We start from the raw sequence: 21,359 nt of genomic DNA, 5'->3' as shown, positions 1-21,359 counted from the left end.
TCTCTTCTTCGATCCTAGAATCGAGTCGGACTCACCCGAATGCTGATGCGCATGCATCTGTTGCAGCGAGTGGCTCAAAGGCAACAGCGGACTCTGAGGCGGTCCAACGACATCCAGCAGCTTGTCATCGTCGTCTTGCTGATTGTCCAGCAATGCAGCCGCATGGGGATGCAGATGGGGCGGTCTTCCAGCATGCCCCAAATGCAATGGGGCCCGGGAGCTGCTCACATGTGTGGGATTCAGTTTGTCCGAATCGGACCCTCGATTCGACATCAGAGCTTGCCTGTAACAACAGTTGTACGAGAGACACAGACACAAATTAGAACATCCAAGTGTCAGATTGGTGGTTAACTAAATATTATGTTCTCATTCCAATCCCCATCCCAGCCCATCTATCTATCCTTTGCCCTATCCAGTCCCATTTATAAAATTCCTTTCATAGTTTATTTGCAACAACGAACAGGAAAAAAAATATAACCCTGCTCAACACAAATACCTATCTGTTAAATGATAAAACGACGCTGACGGGGCTTAGGTTTACGTTTAGGTTTGGGCCTGGGCCTGGGCCTGCTAGTAGGCCAGAGGGCCCGGAACCTTAATTGAAATGTAACAATGCCGGGCGGAAACAGAGTTGCCAGTTCGTGTATGTGTAGAGATATGTATGTGAGTATGCCTGGGTGTCTGGGCCGACAATGAAATTGAAAAATAATTCAAAACACGTTAGTGTAATTTAGTGCCAGCTCTGATCGCCCCAACGCCCATCTAACCCCTCTCCATTCACATCCACATCTACCTCCAGCTTTACCACGTCAAATGCACAGGCTCGTCCTGGTTCTGGTTGCTGGTCCTGGTAATTTTTTTGTTCACACATCAAAGAAACGCTGGAAAACGTTCGGTGGCGGCTCAGAGCTCGACCTCGCAAATTGGGCAATTTAGTTTCACACACACATACACACACACATGGCAAGAGATGTGGAGTGGGGTGGGGTTAGGTGTGTGTGTGTATGTATCATTATCACAGCAACCACACCCAGACCGTAACCAACCCCATCCAATTCAATGCTAACTCACAGGACCTGGTGGTACAGCATGGTTGGAATTTCGCCACAGGCGTCTTCTTTTACACTTAACTGTTTTTCCACGTATTTGCAACGCCGCAAAGGTGTGTCTGCATTCTCCATCCCTCTCGCTCCCTCTCTATGTGTGTGTGTGTGTGTGTGTGTTTTGTGGTGTGTGTGTACATATGAGCCTAATTTAATAGCAAATCAATTTGTGTTAATCCAGGCAGTCTATCTCTGACCCACCCACTTAACTACAAAGGCCAGGATATAAAGAAAGAAAGAAAGGAAGAAAGGACTCGTCATTTCGCCATTTAGATCTCATAGTCCAGTCCTGTAATGGCGCCCAATGTGGGGCCACTTTCAGGGTTATCTAATTTACGATTAGTTACTCAATTGACTTCCAATTTTCAGTCTGTGATGGTTAGCGAAGAAGCTAGTTTCAGTGTCACCCAGTATTCTTCCCTTTGTGTTTATTGAATGCGCTCCTGTGTGGGTTTCCTTGCTTCAGACTGTAGACGTTTATCTTGACCTTTTGTCTCATTTTTGTGTGCGGTTTTCATCGTTTCCTTTTTTCGTTGCAAGTGTTTCCATGGAGGTTGCTGCTCTGTAATTTTTGAATTACGTCTTAAATTTGCAAGCCACCGACTACTAGAACCACACCCACCGCCCACCGTTTCCTATGTTCCCCTGCCTCCGTCTTTTAAGCCAAGCAGTGATGGGGCATGGAGAAGACAGAAAAAAAAGAAATTCGCCTATTGTCAACTAACGCCTGCGGCTATTTTGCCTCAAACAGGGTTGAGTGACACCCAAGGGGGTTGGGGTAAGATGGGGGGAGGGGGAGAAGTTCACTTTAGAATTTCGCAAAAAAATTTCAATTGCTTTCGACTTCCACTTTTATTTTCCGCAGCTGTGGCTGCTGCTGTTAAAACGTTTTCACTTTAGATTTCCCTTTTGGCCTCCGGCCTTCTGGTCACAGAGAGATGCGAGAACTTTGAGGAGTAAGTGAATGAGTTGAGAGTATGAATATCATTGCGATTCCGGCGGAAGTTGCGCACTGAGAACTGTGAACGGAGACCCGAACTATGGAGAGTTGCCACACCAATTAGCGATGGCTCTAACTGTGAAGGGGATTAAACACAATGTCGACACCCAAGAATGTCACTCACTCGACTCTCAATGATGATGTTGATGATGGTGATGATGCCACTAATAAAGGAGCGTCGATAGCTGTTGCGGGAAGTGAGGGGATTGAGGGCTAAGGGGTTGAAAGTAACCACAAAAGCAAATATGCTACTTAAATGCCGCGTTTGTGTTTTGTTGTCCTTCTCCCTCTTCTTTGCCTTCCCCCATCCTTCTTACGTTCGTTCTTCTAGTTTTTCTTTCTGTTTTATTGTTAGGCAAAGAGTTGACTAAGTCGCATTAATTACCCAAGGATTTGTGACCAGACTAATTGAGGATGTAAAGGATACAAAAAGAGAACGAAACCGAGAGAGAGAGAGAGAGAGAGATCAAAACTCTGTAAGAGGTTTAGCATACTTTTAGCGTTTTATGGCATTTAATTAATAATTGAGCAAAAAACTTTGTGCCAAACCGCCATTCCAATGGCAAATGACAAGCTGCTGTCACATCAATGACCAGGAATATTCTCTGATTTGATTTCTCTAGCTCTTTGTGTTCTATTGACTGCAGAGAGGGTGTGTGGGCGGCGGGCAGAAGCAACCACAAGCAAACAGAGAGACTAACAGACAGACAGACCGACCGACCGACAGACTGACTGACAGACTGAACACGCTAATGCCAATCAATTTCCGACATTGACTTGAGTAAATTGTTTGTGTCAATGCCTGCCGACTCTGATGTGGTGGAGGATGGCAATGGAAATGGGTACGGGAATGGGAATGGAGATGGCAATGGAAATGGATTCTTTCTACGATGTTATATCCTCGTCATTGTGGAAAATTGATTTGTAACGTTTAACATGTCCAGTCAACTATTAAATGTCATTCATCATTATGCTAAGTCACAGTGCCACCCACTCATCCGCCTACGCCACAACCAGTGGCCGGAAACCGGAACCACTCCAACCACGTTCCTCGTTCGCCCTCTCATTCTGTTTACTTTTCGGTTAGACTTTGACCAACAAAAAAAAAAACAATTGCCAAATCCTCTAGCCCCCCCACCTCACACACAATCCGAGGAGTTGAAAAGTCTCACCCCGCTGTAACTTTCGTTCTCAGCATCATCAGGAAGCTAACAGGAAATTGAAATCAATCCATCAATATGGATTACATATCTATCTAGAGCTAAAACTGAAACTCTATGCTGAGGCCGAGGTGCCGCCAGTCATCATCATCATCATCATCATCATCGTGTCCATTGGGGGTCTATTGACTCCTGCCACTTTTTGTATGACTTTGCAATTGGCCAAGGGCTGCAGGCTAATTAGTTCCGCTTAGATATCACAAAAATTATTGTCCGTGCTAATCAGGACACAGAAAAAAAAAACACCACAAAGACTCAAAAGAGATTCTTATGCACAAATCGGTCAACAGTTGGACAAATTAGTTTGTCCAGATTGAATCTGCCGACTGATTAGTTTGTCATTTTTTTCTTTGGTTTCAAATTGAATTCTGTCAGTCAATTGCAATTCGTAAGCAAATGATAGGTTAATAAAAGTATTTACTTAGTGTGTGAACTACTAGTTGATGTGTTGTCCCTCCCCCCCGCTAAGGATGTTTTGACTTTCGTCTACAACTCTGTATTTTGATACTCACTTCTTTTCCCTCTTGCCAGCTCCAGTATCACGAAAACCCTTTGCAAAGGGATTGTTGTCAATTTTCAATTGAGTTATCTGCAGAAAGTGAAACGAAAATGATTAGAAACTTTGTAAGAGCAATTAGCCGTGGCTTTTGGTGGCTTACCTTTTCATTTTGATATGCAGTTACGGCTATAAATTCCGTCTCCTTGAATACATAAGTGCGGAACGTAGAATACGGTAGCTTCAGTATATCGTTGGCCCTCACCAAATGAAAGCGCGGCTGATACTTATGCATTGAGTTCAATATGGTCTATAGAAACGATAGAATAATGATAAGGCTCAATAGATTAGTTCCTTGATTTATAGAGATTTGTTGATTACTTTTTTTCTCTTTTCTATTTTCAGCTTACTTTCGGCAGCAGTAACTTGACCAAAACTTGACACACACACACACACACACACACAGATACAAAACCTGACTCCTACATCGATACATTGTCTGACGACCACCCACCAAAATGCACGACGAATGCACCAGGACCAACAGGGGACCCAAACGAAAGAGCGAAACGCAAAAGCAATGCCAACTTTTGTCATAAAATATGAATTTGTCTATCTGTCGCAGACTGAGAACTAAACGCGGACCTCCCAAGCAAAAAACCAAAAACCCAACCAAACGAAAAGAGACAAAGCAAGCAACGTGGCTTGGACTGTTGCAGAAAAGGAACACCTTTTTAATTACCATAACTCGTCGACTCGACTTCGATTAAACGACAAGGCTGAGACCAAGAGTGAGTGAGAGCCGGCTTAGGTCTAGGCAGTTGCCGCCGTTTCAGTTGATGTTGCTGTTGCTGCGTTTGGACCTCACAAGCAGCTCCCCGCCAAAAGTTGCTGTCGTCATCATCATCATCGACGTTGTTGTTGTCGTCGTCGCCATTTTGTTCATGTAATTTAAAGAAAGAAACAAGCCCGAAACGGCAAAACAACAAGCCTGACTAGAATGTGTATCTTATAGTACGAGTATCTTGTATCTAAGCTTGATTTGCACGCCTCTCTTGGACCACCAATGGCGATACGGATGGATTTCTTTCTTCGTTTTGTCAAATTTCGATTTGAACACACATTTATACAAATATCTAGGTGTGACTAATCTCATGAAAAAGCATGGAAAACCCATTTTCTATCACATAAGTGTTTCGCCATTTTCAAAGGAGCTTGGACGGGGCAGGGCAAGGCAGGTGACTGCGAGCCTCGTCGAAAGCCAGATTCAACTTTTTTAGCCTTTAAAAGGCAACCATAAACTTTTTGTTTGTTTTTTGTTTTTTTCAGTTTTCGGTTTTCGGTTGGCAATATGCGATCATCAATCAAACATTCATATGGAGGGGAACGACGACGTCCGTCCGTCCGTCCGTCCGTCCGTCCGTCCGTTCATCCGTCCAAATGTCAGTTAGTCCATAAATCGCATCGGTCGTCGTCTACTTAAAACGTCATTTGCTAATTTGCTTTAAATTTATTGACACATAAATTCATTTGCCCCAGCAGCAACAGCAACAACAGCAACAACAGCAATCATCATAATTACATTGTGCGTTTTGTGTGTGTGTAAGTGTGTGTGTGTGTGTGTGTGTCTAGAATTTATTGATAAAACAGTTTGCATTATTACGTTAATTTTTTATTTTTCCATTTATTATTATAAATTGTTTTTTCTTCTGTTGTTGTTGTTTCGTTCAATTTGTTCGCCCATTCCGTTTGAATTTGTAAAAGGCGCAAAATTGTCATTCAAAATGCCGAGTTTGAATTGCAATTTAAATGAATATAACCGTGAGGATAGGAATACAAAAACAACAACAAAAAAAATGTTATATGTATGTGCATGCAACAGCAATGTGTTGCTGTTGTTGCTGCTGCTGTTGTTGTTGTTGCTATTGTAGTTGTTTTTCCAAATGGGCATAAACAAGTCTAATTAGACATGAAGTGCGATTACACGGACGCCAGGCAGTCGTCAACTGTTGTCGCTGTTGTTGTTGCTGCTGTTGTCACTCAGTCACCCATTAGCACAAGCAACAACAACAGCAACGGCGGCAACAGCTCGAGTTGTTTTAGTTGACTTTTGATTGAATAATGCAATTATGCTTGAAATTTAGTTTTTGAGATTTTTGTTAGATTCGATACGAAATAAGAAGCATTTCTGCACGTCACCCTCAACAGCAACAGCCAACAGCAACGGCAATTGCAATTGCAACGGCAACGACAACAACAACAACAACAACAATTGGTAGTGTCAAGTCTTGTGATTGCTCTCAAGTACAAACCAATCCATGAGGCACTTAATCACTCTATATATCGCCCGGGTGACAACTGATTGAGCTGCTGCTGCTCCTATAGTTGCTACTCGTCATCGTCATCGTCGTGGTCGTTGTCGTTGTCGGTCAATACCAAAAAAGGTGCGACAATTTTCGTTGGGCTTTGGCTTTTGGTGTGCATGTTGCTGGCGGGGCATATTACGTGCAGTTACTTGCGGCAACACGTTTATTTTGCGACTTTTGCGTGTTGATTGCTTGCTCGCTGGTTGCTCTTGCTGCTGCTGTTGCACACTCATTGTTGGCATATTATCACATAATTTAACTGATGATGGCACTGCTTATTGCTGTTGCTGTTGCAGTTGCAGTTGCTGTTGCTGTTGCTGTTGGTGGTGCTGTTCTTGTTGCTGTTGGCTTGTTTACTCAGCTTTTGTGTGTGATTACTGACATTGGCTTTTTGTTGCTTGTCTGCTTCTGTGTTGCTGTGTTTCTGTTGGCGTGCTGTTTAATTGAATGATCACTCACACTTTGCCTTGTTTTGTCAGTCAGCAGCAACTCCCAAAGCCCAAGCCAAGTTAACGGTGATCAACACGTCAGTTAGATGAAATTTTACTCTAATCGTGAATGAATGTTGCAAACCAAATAGGCATCCACTTGACCACATTTGCTTTTCTGTCAGTCAAGGATTATCTCTTAGATTAACTTTGATCAATGAGGAGAATTAATAATTGTTAGGCCCTTGATTAACTCCTGGCTAATCTTTATCTATATTCAAGCTGTCTTTTCTCTGCCTCTGTCTTTCTTAGCTCAATTGGGTCATCGTCATCGCGTCGATCGCGATCGTCATAGCCGTTTTCGGCTACCTGTTGACCAATTATGGGCATAATTGAAGCGCCGTCGATTCAGTCACTTCAGACATCGACGAATCTCCCAGACTGTGTTGACTGTGTCTCACTCGCTCCCTCTCGCCACTCTTTCAGATATTAAGCCGTTTGTTGTTTTTGGTTTTTGAAAGTTAAATCGATATGCATATTGAGCGATCTGTATATACCATAAATATCAACACGAATCCAAGCCAAAGAAGAAACATGTCTTAATTAAGAAATAAGCCGGCGGATCAGGTAGACATAGACATAGTCCCAAATTGCCGGCGGCAACATGGACCCACCATGCAGCAGCAGCAGCAGCATTATTCGTAATCTGTAAATTATGCATAATTTTATGGTCGAAAACGAACAAGAGAAACAAAAAAGTGGACATTCGATATCGATCCATGTGGCACGGCGATTTGCCACCCAAGTAAACTATAATTTTTTTTGGAAAATGTCAAAACTCCCCGAAACTTTGCCCCAAAAAATTGTATTTACAATAAAATACAAATTCTTACAGAGAGTCAAAACCAGATTCGGACAGAGAGACACTGAGAGAGAGAGAGAGAGAGGGAACTAAAGTTAATTAAACGGATTTACATTTTAATGACAACACGAAGACAACAGCAGCAACAGCAACAACGGCAGACAGATTAAGATACACAGCAGCAGTCAGCAACATAAACTGAAACAGAAACACATACATACATACATATGTATATATAGTTGTAGTTGTAGATGTAAATGGAGTCATGGGCGCCGTTTTCGGTGGGGGATTGCAATGGCTCCTCCCATTTGAAAAGAGAGAAATTGCAGCACCTACAACCATGTCTGCAGTCGTTACTTGTTTTCAACTCCTTGAAGAGCCATCGCAGTGCGGGCCGGGGGCGGAGGGGTCAGCCAATTGCAAATTTGCTTAACAAAATGGGCGGCGGAAAAGAAATCGTAACTAATGATGCCTTGCGACGGCAGCAGCAGCAGCAACTTCGCCTGCGGTTTTGTTATATGCAAATTGTTTCGCCTTCCTCCACATCCACATCCACCTATGCACCTATCCACCTACCTACCCAGAAAAGGGGCGTCACAGTCGATTGGCCAAAACAAAATGCTCAATTCCCTTGGTCTACATGGCTTTTTGCACTCTTTGTTGTTGCTGTTGCTGTTGGTTGTTGCTGCGGTTCGTTGGAGTCGAACGGGCCGATCAATGGGCCGAATGATCAAATGCGAGCTCCAACAACCGAAACCAATCGGTTCTGAATCAAATATCATCGATTTCACCTTTCCCTTTGGACGATGACGATGATTTTTGTCCAAACATTGTCATAATAAAATTGAATTATGGACAAATGTATATATATATCGTCATTTAAAAGAACTAAAAGTAATAAAAATAAAACTTTCAAGGAGTTGCCTCTTTTTTGTGCCGACTTTTTGCTAATAAATGACTCAGGTTACGAACAACAAGGCACCCAATAGATAAATGTGCAAAGTAAAGTGTGGAAAGAGAGAGAGAGAGAGATTGAATAAATGATGGTTCTTATATAGCTACGGCTTCTACTTTGACTCTACTTTGGGTCTATCAAGCTGAATGACAAATATTTCAAATGATTTCAACACTTTGGACGAAGCCGCTTTGACCAAAGAAACGATACCAGAAGCGGTTACTTAGAATGGATAGGAATGAACTGAAACTGCAACTAAAAGCAATAGTGAGAGAGGGACAGAGGGAGGCGTATGATTTGCGTTTTATTGCAGCTAATAAATTGAATAGCGACCCACCACCGCGAGGTGCCACGCACAGAAGGTGCACATGGAGAAACGAAGTCAGAGGCGGTGGCGGCGGCGGCTCAACTATTTTTGCGTTGACTATTTGTTGCCGATAAGCCAATGGACTTGGACTTGGACCGACCGACCGACCAAATGAACGAACGGGTGTTGCATGCAACATGCAAGTTGGCAGGCAGCGGCGCATGCGTGTGTGCATTTCAATGCAACACTGATAAAGGTGTTCAACGCTCGATGACATTAGCACCATCCAAAATGCCGACGCCGCAATCAACCCGCAGCAGCGACCGCTTTGCCATATTTGTCGGCATCTTTTGTTCTTCTTTATTAAAAAGGCGAATAATCATAATAAAGAACCAACAACTTGGTCGTTGTCGTCATTTGACGTTGTTGTCGTTCATTTAGCCACTGACTTTTGGATGAGCAACAGCAGCAGCAGCAGCAGCAGTAACCGCCAACCAAGCGAGTTTTCAGACCACGACAACGAAAACGACGACGACGACAACGACTCTGGGTTTTGGGTTCTGAATTCTGGGGTCTGAGTTCAGGTTCAGCCGCTCGTTCGGTAGCTGCTAGACTTGGACATTAATCGATAACACTTGAGTATTTTTTCATGTTTTGCAGGCGAGCCATTAAGCGATTGTCCACCAAATAAAAAACCCAAACCGAAAGAAGAGAAAAATGTAAAAAACAAAAACCTAAAACTGAAGCTGAAGCTGAAGCTGAGAAAACGTCGGTGTTGCTCTTGTTGTTGATTTTTGTGTATATATTTAGTCATATAACTTGTGTTTCTCTCACTCACTCTGATCGGATGCTGGCCATGTGAAAAAAAACAACTAACAATAAGAAGAAGAACATGAAGTTTATATTCTAATGGAATAAATTGAAATGCATTTCAAATAAACTAGCTAAAATAATCTCATCTCTCTCTTTTTGAAAAGACTTTCTACTTGCCATATTCTTCAGTTGCCTGTCATTCTCACTCTCATCCCCTCTCTCTCTCTCACACTCTCTTTCTCTTTTTGTTGGCTTAATGAAATTCAATTTTAAGTTAAAGCGTTAATGATGATGCCAATGCAACGACGATGCAACGATGTTGCAATGTTGCTGCCCTGTGTATGTTGCTAGTCCAACAGCAAGAGCAACACCAACACCAACACCAGTTGGGCAATTACCAAAAGACAAATTTATTTGCACGCATGCAGATGCGGGTTTTGGGGTCTCTGGGATCGAGTTGAAGTCTTGAAGCGGGCTACTGTTCACAAAAACGATGGCATCGACGACATGGACAAGTGTTAACCATAATGCAGACACACACAAAGGAGTTGGAGATGGAATCGGTGGTCGGTGGTCGGTAGTCGGGATTCTGGATAGCTGGGTAGGTAGATATAGGAGATTGCCTGGAATGCCTTTAATTGAAGTGCAGCCGCCGCGCATCATTGACATTAAGTGTCGATAAATTAAGCATACGCAATGTGCGCTTAGCTGAACTCACAGCGGTTTTTATGAATGAATAGCAAGTGAGAATGAGATAGACTAAGAAATGTGAAAGGTTCAGGCTGAGGAGCATAAATTGCCGATAATTTACTGTATATAAAAATCAACACAAAACATTTTATGTTAATGAAAATAAGAGTCGGAATGGGCAAATGGAATGGGCTATCAAGTGAAAGCAGAATAAACAGTAGCCACCGAGATCGCTAACTAAGAAGATAGGCAAAACAGATGTCCGATTAATGGGCCAGCTAGATGGATATGGAATGAATATTGTTGGCTAATGACCTGGATTCGAATCTTGTGCAATTTCAACGACCGATGTCCACACCAAAGACATGACCCCTCTCTAGGGGGTTCTTCTCGCTGTCTTTGATCTCTCCCGCTATCTTATCAGGCTAACCCGCTGTCCCGCCCAGCCAACACTCCAAACCGCCTAGTCACACCATTAACATTGTTTTATAACTTAATTTTTGTTGCATTTGAAAAGAAGACCAACACACACACTCTCACACACACAGACAGTAGTAGAAAAGTAAGACAAATCGACACTTGTTTAATATTTAAATTTTTATTTTATTTTGTTTTTTTTTTTCTTTTCAGATTACACACAACATCCCGCGCTTTGCTTTGTTTTTTCTATTTTATATGTTATTCTCTCTCTTTTATTTTTGCTGTTGTAAGTTAATGAATGAAATTCGAAATGGAAATGAGATTTAGAATGTGTGTGGGATTTAGCGTTGTTCGGACATTGCCACACGCTGTGAGACACCAGAGACCGAGTCCCAAGTATGAGCCGAAGTCCGGGCCACAATTTTTATGGCTGTGCCTCTGCCACACACACCAAAAAGGGCAAAGCACCAATGTCTAGTGGAACAGGAATACGGTTAGGGGCCGACAGAGAAAGATAGAGAGAGAGAGAGAGAGAGCGAGAGAGAGGGATAGGGCGATTCTATAGCTATTTAAGTTCTTTGCTTAATTAACGAAAGGAAAAAGCAAAGCGTAGCGAAGAGTGGGACATAAAAATTAATTAGCAGACCCCCAAAATACAAAATGCACGAATCTCTGGAGAAAAAAACATGTACACACACACACACACACACACACACACACACCCAAAGGAAACAGAAAGTAAAACTCAAATTGAGATTTAGCCAAATGAAGAGGAGAAGGGCAATGGAAATGGACTTTTTGAAAGGACTTTTGTAGTTTGTTAACAAATTAGCGACCACTCTCTCTCTCGCTCTCTCTGTCTCTCTCTCTCGCTCTCTCTGTCTCTCTCTCTGTCTCTCTCTCTCTCTGTTTTTGCTTAAAAAGTTCAACAACTTTCATTCACCATTTGATTTTAATTTCTTTTCTTTAAGTTACCTGCCCCGCCTCCCCCTACATCATCGGCATGCTCATAATTAAGTGTAAAATTATGTAAATTATCAAAACGAACAAAACTAGAAAGATACGAAAAATAAACGTAGTCTTTTAACCAAAAATCTCCCACTCCTTCCTATAAAAACGTTTGTTCTCCTTCCTACCTGTTGTGGATGTCGTTGTTGTTTGTTGATTGCTTTTTGTTGATTGAGGAAATTGTCGTTGTTTCGTCGTTGGTTGGTTTTCGGTTCGGTCCAAATTGGCAGCTAATCAGTGGGTTAAATGCAACGGAAATCCCAAATGTATGCCATAGGCCATAGATAGATAAGTAGTGCCAAGTGACCACCGACCACCGACTACCCACAATTTCCGTCTGTGTGTGAATGAATTTATATATATACATATGTACATACATACATATGTAAATACTAATGACCCACAACGACGCTGGTTTAGCCCTCGATCGATCGGAAAAGATGGATCGATTGAATCGAAAGACAGAAAGAAAGAAAGAAAGTCGAATTCATGAAACAGAAAATCAAATTAAAACTACAAGCATTAATTTATAAGGTGGCTAGCATAGGTCAGGCTTTATCTTCACCATCTCCATCACCTGCCTATAAACCAACATCATCGTCATCATCGTCGTCATCGTCATCATCATGGTCATCCTCATCAATGCCATAAAAATGTGCGTTAATAACATTGCCGCCAAAGTGAAGTTGGCAATAAAATGGCAGATTCATGTGACGACAACGCGGATGGCGCTGCTACCGACGCTTTTGGTGGGAAATACGAGAACCTGGGGATCTCTCTCTCTCTCTCTCTCGCGTTCTCTGTGCAAGGCATAAAAATTTACGTGCCATAAATTTCCACACAAGGCTGCTGCAGCAGCAGCACCAGATCCACATTTATGCATTTAAAGATAAAACAGAATGAGACAGAACTGCAACTATGGCAAACAGTAACCACCACCAGGTCCGATGATGACGATGACGATGACGATGACGACAACAACAAGTTGGCATCGCGTAGTGCTCCTCAAGCGGTAGCTTGAAGTGCCAAAGTGGCCTGGTTAAGTGCCGCATTGCGTTTCGCTATACTCTTGATGGTTTCTGTTTTTGTTGTCGTTTTCGGGGTGCTGGCCACACAACAATCTGCTGCAATGTTGCTCTCGATGGTGGTCTCCCCATTGCATCTGCAGTCACTGGCAACTTTGGCGAGAAGGCAATAAATGAGTCTTGATACCATCGATAGCGCGATCGCTGGCGATAACTGGCGCCTCCTGTGACCACCGACCGCCGACCACCAAGTAAGTGAAATGCCAAGGAGAAAGTTCTTCTTTGGTCCTAAGGTGAATATGCATTTGGTTTGTGGTAATTAGGAAATACTGTTAGAGGAACGACCTTGTTCGGTCGATCTTGTTCTGTCGGTTCGCTTTGTTCTGCCACTCGATCGCAGCATGTTTGCCTAATTAACAAGTCTCATCTACAAGTAATCTCCCCGTCCCGGACAAACCAAGTGGGCAAAATGAAACACAATTGGCGTGGATTTGGTCACATTTGGTTGCCATGTCAAGGCACAACAACAACATACATACATAGTTCCTGTTGTTGTTGTTGTTGACGGCACGCACTTGCATGCAAAGCAGAGGGAAAAGGAGTAGAAGAGCGGATTGCCAGCAAGAGAAGAAGAAGAAGCTTGTTACAAAACGGCGGCTGGGCCGGCGCCTGTGACTCCCAGACCCCCAGCTAACCCCTCCAACTCCCCACTCCAAGAAGATGAATGTGTGTCGTTTGTGTGTGTGTATCCGTCTGTCCATTCGGCTGGTTGTTGTCTCTTGTCAGCTCTTGTATTTTTGTATGTAATTGGCTTGGCTCTTAATAGATGGAGAGCGCACTGAGCACTGTGGCGTCACCTGTCGCCTACTTAAGCCAGCAGCTCCTGCAACAAGCTGAAGACAACGGCGACGACTAAGACGACAACGACAACAACAACAACATCGGCAGCGGCAACCAAAAAGCCAAAGACATTTGCAAATCTTTTTGTTTCTCATGTCCCGATCATTTCTCATATAGAGGCGAGCAGGCGACGACAAGAACCCAAGACGACAAAGGCATACCGCAGGCGCCAGCCCAAAACCAACGCAGAACAACAACAAAAAAGAAGAAAAACGAGCCAGACGACGACGAGGCCACCGGCCACCGGCCAGCCTCAGTCTTAATCTTTGGGGGTACCAGTTAGCAGGAGAGAGATAGAGAGAGAGAAAAGGAGAGTGAACGGGGACCCCCTTCCCGAAGCGCACACACATACACAGCAAACGAACGCACGAGCTTTTGTGAGAGGCGAGCGCCAGGAATATATCGCCTCCACCTCCTCCTTCTCCTCCTCCTCCACCTCCAACTTCTCATCGTCGTCTTCGTCGTGGCATTGTCTTCTTTTGTCCGAGCGACATTCAAATCTTAACTTGAAATCAACTGGCTGGGACGGACGCGGGACGCCAGCGCCAAACAAATTCGAGCTGCCAAAATAATAAGCAAAAGAAGAAGACGACGACGACGACGAGGACGAGGACGAGGACGAAGATGAGGATGAGGACTAAGACCACGATGAAAAAGCAGAAAGAGGGGAATATACACCCCCGCCGTCTATGCCTCCCCCAGGCAGAGTTTTTATGGCCATCGCCAAGACCCTCCACTGGACAAATGCGTCGCCGTTCTCATCTTATTCCTCTTCTTTGTCGTCGTCGTCGTCGTCGTCGCGTTTGCTGGTGACGCTGAAGGTCGACTGGCTAACACCGTTGTCGTTGGTCCGTTGGTTGGTTGCTTGGTCGGTTGGTCGCTCGGTGGTCGCCTTTGCCTTTGCCTGCCATAAAATTTTTGAAACAAAACCAACAGGAATTGTGCTCCAAGTTGAAGATAAGAAATTTTTTCTGAAAACTCGTGCCCGTGCGCAGAAAAGGAAGCGATGACAACGGCAACAGCAACAGCAACAACGACGACGACTTCGACCGGTTTAATATATTGATGACGACTACGATTTTGGAGGCAACTCTTTTGAGCTCCTGCCTCGACTACCTCCGCCCTTCGCCTGCATAAAATTTGTTTGTCGTAGAGTTCCAGCTTGGTCGGCATACAAATTGGCTTAGGCATCGTCGTCATCGTTGTCTTCGTCCTCGTCATCGTCTTGGTTTAGCTTTAGGTCTTTGTTGCTGCTGTTGTTGTTGTTGTCGCTGTCGCTTGGTCGGTAGCCGCACCAAGCACATTTTAGATGGCTATCAGTAAATAGAACACAAATGAAATTCATCGATAGAAATCGAAATCGCATCGCCAGCAAACCAGCCAGCCAGACAGCCAGACAACGGGGGCGGTTTGCCAAATTAAGGATAGCTCCGCTCCAAAAGGTAAGTAAGAACCACTGTTGTCGTGGCAACCCATGTGATGGAGTACACATGTTTGTGGCAACAGCAATGAATCAGACGAGAGAGCGAGAAGGCTCCATAGAGAGAAGAGCTTTAAGTCGACAACGACGACACTGTCTCATAGTCAAAGCCAGTGGGCGGGCGAAGCCACTAAACAAAAGAGCTCTGGGCTGACCTTTTGCCAGCTAGCAGACGGCAGCAAAATGGCAACAAAATACAAGCAATGCCACACTTAGCCACTGTCTCTCACAGTAGTCGTCCTCCACCTCCGTCTCCACCTCCATCGCCATCTCCACCTCCATTCCTATGGTCTTGTTCTTCTTTTGCATTTTCTATTCCACCTATCAGCGGTTGTCGTGAGCAGCGGGCGGCCGCCATTGCCTCCTATTTTAAGGCTCACACACACACACAGACAGACAGATTTGTGTGACATTTTGCTTGATTAAATATAGTTATAGGATATCGTTTGTTCCAAGAGAATGCTAGCCATTTTTTGTATTTAACACCTAGGTTTTTGGTCTCACTACTGTAATTTCGTAAGGGAAATATGCCCGCATTATCATCTAACTGGGACCGAGACCAAGTAGCTCCAGCAAGTAGCTAGCAAAAGCAACCACAACAATCTCTCTGTGTGTGTTTGTGTGTGTGTGTGTGTTAATTAATCAATAATGAATCGAAACACACATTCAGCATATGGCATAATGAATGGAAATCTCTGACCCCTTGGCGACAGAAGCAAACAACAGAAACAAAATCATCATCTAATGATGATGATGACAAACAAACGACAGGCAGCAGCCTGGAGGTCTGCGGGTTGGCTAGGCAGGCCAAGGCACCCAAAAACCTACACAGACAAACAGACAACCAACTGACCAAAAAAGGTCAAGCGGGGCAATCGGATAGAGGAGAGGAGAGAGGAGAAGCCAAAACAGATGAAAACAACCAAAGCCAAACCAAGCCTGTCCACAGATCATTCTCACATCATTAATTACAAAATTATTGTCAGAGAGAGGCACTTGGAGGCAGGTGGATTATCTGTCCGCCGCAGGAACTGTAACAAGCGTCTCGAAAAATAAAGCAAAAACACACAAACCACAAAACAAAACTTACAACAACAAAACAACAAAAACGACAAACCCCATCCCAAGCCAAAGCTCAAGTCAAAGCCAAAGCAAAATGTTAATTTTCCAAACAAACTTCGAAATCTTCGTGGGAACTTGAAATTAGTATAGACACTCCGAATGTGAATCTCTCTCTCTGAGCTGAGCTGACCTGACCTGCTTGGCCTGCGGGCGGCCTACACATATTAGCATTGTTGATTTAAAGAAACAAAAAACAAAACTTAAGTAGTTATTGATATACGAAAATTGCGCACAGCACGCTCACCAGCTTCCAGGTCCCATCTCAAATTTGGGCTACCACAAAACCGAAAAGAAAAAAAAACATGACATTGATAAAAGCACGACCAAGCTGTACCCTGTAGCAAAAGTCATTGAAAGTTGAAAGTTTCAAACAGCCTCATCTATTACTGGGTATGAGAGAAACACCAACGAAAGATAAACTCATAAGGGTCCATCTATCTGTCCGCGATAATTGGCCCTAACTGAGTCACTGCGCGATGATTGACGAGAGATCTCTTTCCAACCTATACCGATCCGATCCAAACTGATCGGATGCTATCCCTATCTGATCCGACGATCCAACGATGAGATGATGATGAGATGATGATCGAGCCAGCAGGCAATTAAACGATTTCGTGCATGTGTGTGTGTGTGTGTGTGTCTGCCTTAAGATCGGGCTGGTCGTTGGTTTAGCTGACCAGCTGGGGATGCCATGATTAATATGTTTTTGAGTAGTTCTTGGCTTCAGGCCGGGTGGGTTTTCATTCTGTCTCTGTCTCTCCGTCTATCTGTCGTTTTTGTGGGTTTGTGTTTTTATTTTGGCTAACAAGCCAAGAGTTTGACTTGGCCAGTTGACAAATTGTTTGTAAATGGCTGCCAGACAAAATTGGAACACACGCACTGTGGCCGGCGGCTGGATAAACGATTAAGAGTTGAGTTGCTGACCAGAAACCAGATCTCTTCCCCCCGGCCACTGATGTGATCCAACCTGAACCAGTACACTTCTCTTGCTCTACATCTACTTATCACTTATCAAAAAGAAGGGTTTGTTCTTTCCCCCGATCGATGCCATTTAAACATAATCGAAAGCTTTCGCTTAAGTCTATTATAAGCCTCTCCAAATTGACGCTGATTCTACAGGGAGTTAAGGCTTAGCCTTGGGCCCAGTGTCGGCTACAAAACACCTGGCAAATGCATTTCAAACACTTGACGGAGAGCTCGTTCGAATCGCATTCGCTTAAATGGCAATCCTATTAAGTCAAGGCGCAGAGCTTTAAGAAATCCAATTAAACAACAGTGAACAAAATGAGAAATACAAAAAATGTTGATGGAGATGGAGATGCATAATAATACGCTAATAACGACCGACGGACCAACTGACTAACTGACTGACTGACTGAATGAAAGAATGAACGATTGACGACGACGACGACGACTGAAAAACTGAAGAGTGCGAAACACTCCAAAGACATTAGCGTACTTGAACCTGATGAACGGTTAGGACGGACGGACGGAGAGTACCCGGAGAGCTCAGAGCTCGGAGCACGGAGCACGGAAATGCGACTCTGCCACTCATTAAACGGAAGTGTTTTATTTTACCAGGCTAATGAGCAGCCATTAAGAGAGCGAGAGGCATATTGAGACTGACAGAGAGAGTGAGAGAGCATATCAATTGACTGAAATCTGTCAATTGTTGACACTGCTCTATACAAAAAAAAACAAAAGGGGGAAAGGAGAAAAGGAGAGGTGAATAAAATGCCAAAAGCTTTCACTGGGTGTTTGTCAAGAGCACAGCAAAAGACTCCCATCTCTGGCTCTGGCTCCTACTCTGTTCCCTGTTCCCGGTGGCGGTTATGCTCCAGCTGAAATTCGTCTTGCAAACTCCCAACTCCAAATCTGTGCAAGCGAGACAACAATATATATATATATATATGTGTGGGTATATGGCAATTTGCATATTGCAATGAACAAATGAGCAGAATAAATTAAGAATTGAGGCTGCAAAATGTATAGAAGAAGCAGAGACTAAAGAGTGAGAGTGAGAGAGAGAGAGGGAGAACGAGAGAAAGAGAGGTAGAAGAAGGATGAAGAATGGCCGCTGCCTGTGACAAAAGACACTTGAGAAGAGAGTTCAACATAAATAAAGATGACGAAGCTTTTCGGCCCAAAAATGAGAGTGAGAGTGAGAGAGGAGCGCGCGATTTAAGTGTCCAGAAGGTGACAGAAAGAGTGAGTGAGAGAAAGAAAGAGCGAGCAAGCGAGGGAGGAGGCTCGCCAAGCAAGACAGAGAAAGGGCGACTCTGTGAGAGAAGGAAGAGAGCTCAAAATTGCAGTCATGGCTGTGCCCAGCCAGCACACACAATGGCAAATGGCGGAAATGTGTGAATGCGAGCAAAAGACAGAGGGGGCAAACAGGCTGACAGGCAGGCAGGCAGTCAGCCTGTCAGTCATTCAGGGGGTAGGGCAGCAAAGAGGGAAGCCATGGAGCGTGAGTGTGTGTGTGTGTTTGTATAAGTATAATTAGCACGCATTCTCTCTCTCTCTCTCTCTCTCACACTCTCTCCCCTCTCTGTCTCACTCCCCATGCGTGCGTGTATCTTGGTTTGGCTTGGGATCGCTTTTTGGTTTTGCAACCTTGAATTGCATTTTAATTGCCTGACCATATTTCATTTTTCCACCAAATCACTATAATAATCATCAGCGTAATAAAAACTATATTTTGTACTCTCCCTCTCTCTCTCTCGTTCGCCTTCCTCCTTCTCCAGCGCTTGCTCCTCCTCTGTCACCTTATTTTATTCTTTGGGGCCGTCAAGGGTTAATTGCTAACCTAGTTTTTGGGTGGGGCCTTTCGCCTTCGATCGTTTGCTTAATTACTGCAAAAGTGACCTCTCTCCCTCCGCCGCCCCCACTTCTCACGCCACCCACTGAACTCATCGAATGGGTGGGTCAATAGTTGTTGACTTGTACAAATTGCTTTATAATCGTCATCAATAAATGAAGCCAGTCATTAAGGCAGTTAGTTGGTTACGAATACAAACACACACACCAAATCGCTTCTCATCGATATATGCATATATCTATGTATACATAGTGTGTGTCAATAGATACCAATTTGTGAATAACTAAAACTGTTGGCCAAATAAAGTTATTAGGTTCAACGCAATTACTAAACCATTGGGATGGCAAGTGAGAGAAACACAAAAAATGTATTCACTATCGATCATTTAGCAAAGGGAATTCCATCAAGTCCAAGGACTATGAATATATTCGTTTATCAGATTATTCATTACTTTATTCGTATCGAATCGTTAGTTGTTCAGCCGTCGGAACTTGTCGCCAATATACCCCGACTATCTTATGGCTTTCTTCCTCCCTCCCACTCTCTCTCTCTCTCTCTCTCTCTCTCTCTTTTCTCTGATATGACCAATTTCATTGGAAATCAAATACTTGATACGTAATGTACGTGTCACAAATTATTAATAAATTCTATAATAAAAAGTATAATTTCATTTAATAATGAGACGCGTGTAGCAATGCCCCGTCCCAAGAAGAAGAAGAAGAAGATGATGAAGAAGAAAGGGTTACAACCAGCCAGATCCTGGCTTGGACCTTTACCACAGAAATTTGTTCATTTCATAAATCATCAAAAAAATGAAGTTGCCAACGCAGACGCATACTAATTTTATTTCTCTATATAACGATATAAAGAATATATAGAATTTGGTGTATTAATTTTTTGTTTTTTTTTTTTGGTGGTTGGCCACGTTGCGCCCACTTTTGGCTGGTATGTTGCCTCTGTTGCACTGCATGTGTCTCTGTCTCTCTCACTCGGTGTGTGTGTGTGTGTGTTGTGCCCCGTGTGTCCGTTTCCAACTGGCGCCAGGCGTTGCATGTGCGCTTCTCGGTTGGTAGTTAAATTTTTGTTGTTGTTGTTGTTGTTGTTGCTGTTGGTTTTTCCAACGTGACGCCTGTCAGCTGCTGTTGCTGGTTGCTTGTTGACCACCATCCAAAAGAGCCAAGAGAATCGAGACAATTAAATGCCTAATTTTGTATTTTGGCCTGCTCCCGCACCCACTGCCATTCCCGCTCCCGCTCCTGATCTCGCTCCCGTTGCGTGGCCTGGCCCTGGCGTTTGTTTTTCCAAATAATTCATTAATTTTTTCTGTTTTTTTTTTTTTTTTTGGTAATTATGACGAGCGGCGCTTGCTGCCTGAGTTGCATGTGCAATGAAAGGGACGGGGAGAGTGAGAGCGAGACAGAGTGGGGGGAAGTGAAGTGCTTTGTTGCTTGTGTTTGCCTTTTGGACCCAGGTCTATGGGTCTTTGCGCCTCATTCGTGGTGGGCGTACTCCAATTTGATGGTGGCAATTTCATGCGCTTTTCTCATTAAGAGCTGCTAATTTATCAACAAGCTGGAGAGGAAAACAAAAGGTAACTCCTAACTAGCTGTTGGAGCACAACAAATGCCATAATCTGATTAGAAAAATGGGAAGCATTTTCATCACAGAACTCGGATAACAGGCATAACTCGGATGGTAATTGTTCATTGGAAATTGTTTCAACTACATACATACACAGCACACCCCACGGCACATGAATAGGGATGCCTTGGCTTCGTGGTAATGGGAAAGGATAAAACTGTTTCTTCTCAATTTGTTGCAGTTCAATCTCATTAGATATTTCATCATGGTTAAACTAAAGTGCATTCAATTCAATTCGATTTTGTGAGGCTCAATCCGAAAAGAAGAACCTTCTGGTTCTCAAATTTGTCAGATCCTCAAAACATGATAATGTAGCAGATAATCCCTTCCAAACCCAACCCCAACACCAACCTCTTTTCCGATGTCGATGATGATGATTAGTGAGGTAGTTTTCGCATTCCCCATTGACAAGCCCTCGGCGGCTGCATTCACTCATCATTTCGAGTCGATGTTGTAGATCAAAACTGACGATTAGTGGCCACAACAACAAGATTAAACGCCCCTTTTTGATGGTTGCGCCCCTTTGTCTTTCTCTTTTTCTCTGTCTTTGTCTGTGATCCTGTCTGTCTGTCTGCCTGCCTGCCTGCCTTTCAACAAGGACTTGCTGAACGAAAAGAAAAGGTGACTTTATGCATCGAGTGCAGGCAAAAGACGCATCCCTGTCCTAGTAACAACATAATTAACAAAGACTACGCCTTCCATTTG

General features: G+C 43.6%; 1 protein-coding gene across 2 annotated transcripts in view; it reads right to left on the bottom strand.

The window, feature by feature from the left end:
- bi (T-box transcription factor bifid) overlaps positions 1-21,359 on the bottom strand; it is a 59,875-nt gene that overhangs the window by 3,839 nt on the left and 34,677 nt on the right. For both annotated transcript variants that reach the window (XM_068302255.1, XM_068302256.1), the window contains exons 4-6: positions 3,983-4,129; positions 3,836-3,912; positions 36-292 (exon numbers count right to left, since the gene is read on the bottom strand). In XM_068302255.1, coding sequence (XP_068158356.1) covers positions 36-292; positions 3,836-3,912; positions 3,983-4,129 — 481 coding nt within the window. The remainder of the gene's footprint in view (positions 1-35; positions 293-3,835; positions 3,913-3,982; positions 4,130-21,359) is intronic.

This window comes from Drosophila tropicalis, unplaced genomic scaffold, assembly GCF_018151085.1.
Source record: "Drosophila tropicalis isolate 14030-0801.00 unplaced genomic scaffold, ASM1815108v1 contig_952, whole genome shotgun sequence".
Taxonomy (NCBI): Eukaryota; Metazoa; Arthropoda; class Insecta; order Diptera; family Drosophilidae; genus Drosophila; species Drosophila tropicalis.
The sequence above is the reverse complement of the archived record's forward strand: the minus strand, read 5'-3'. Positions and strand labels throughout refer to the sequence as shown.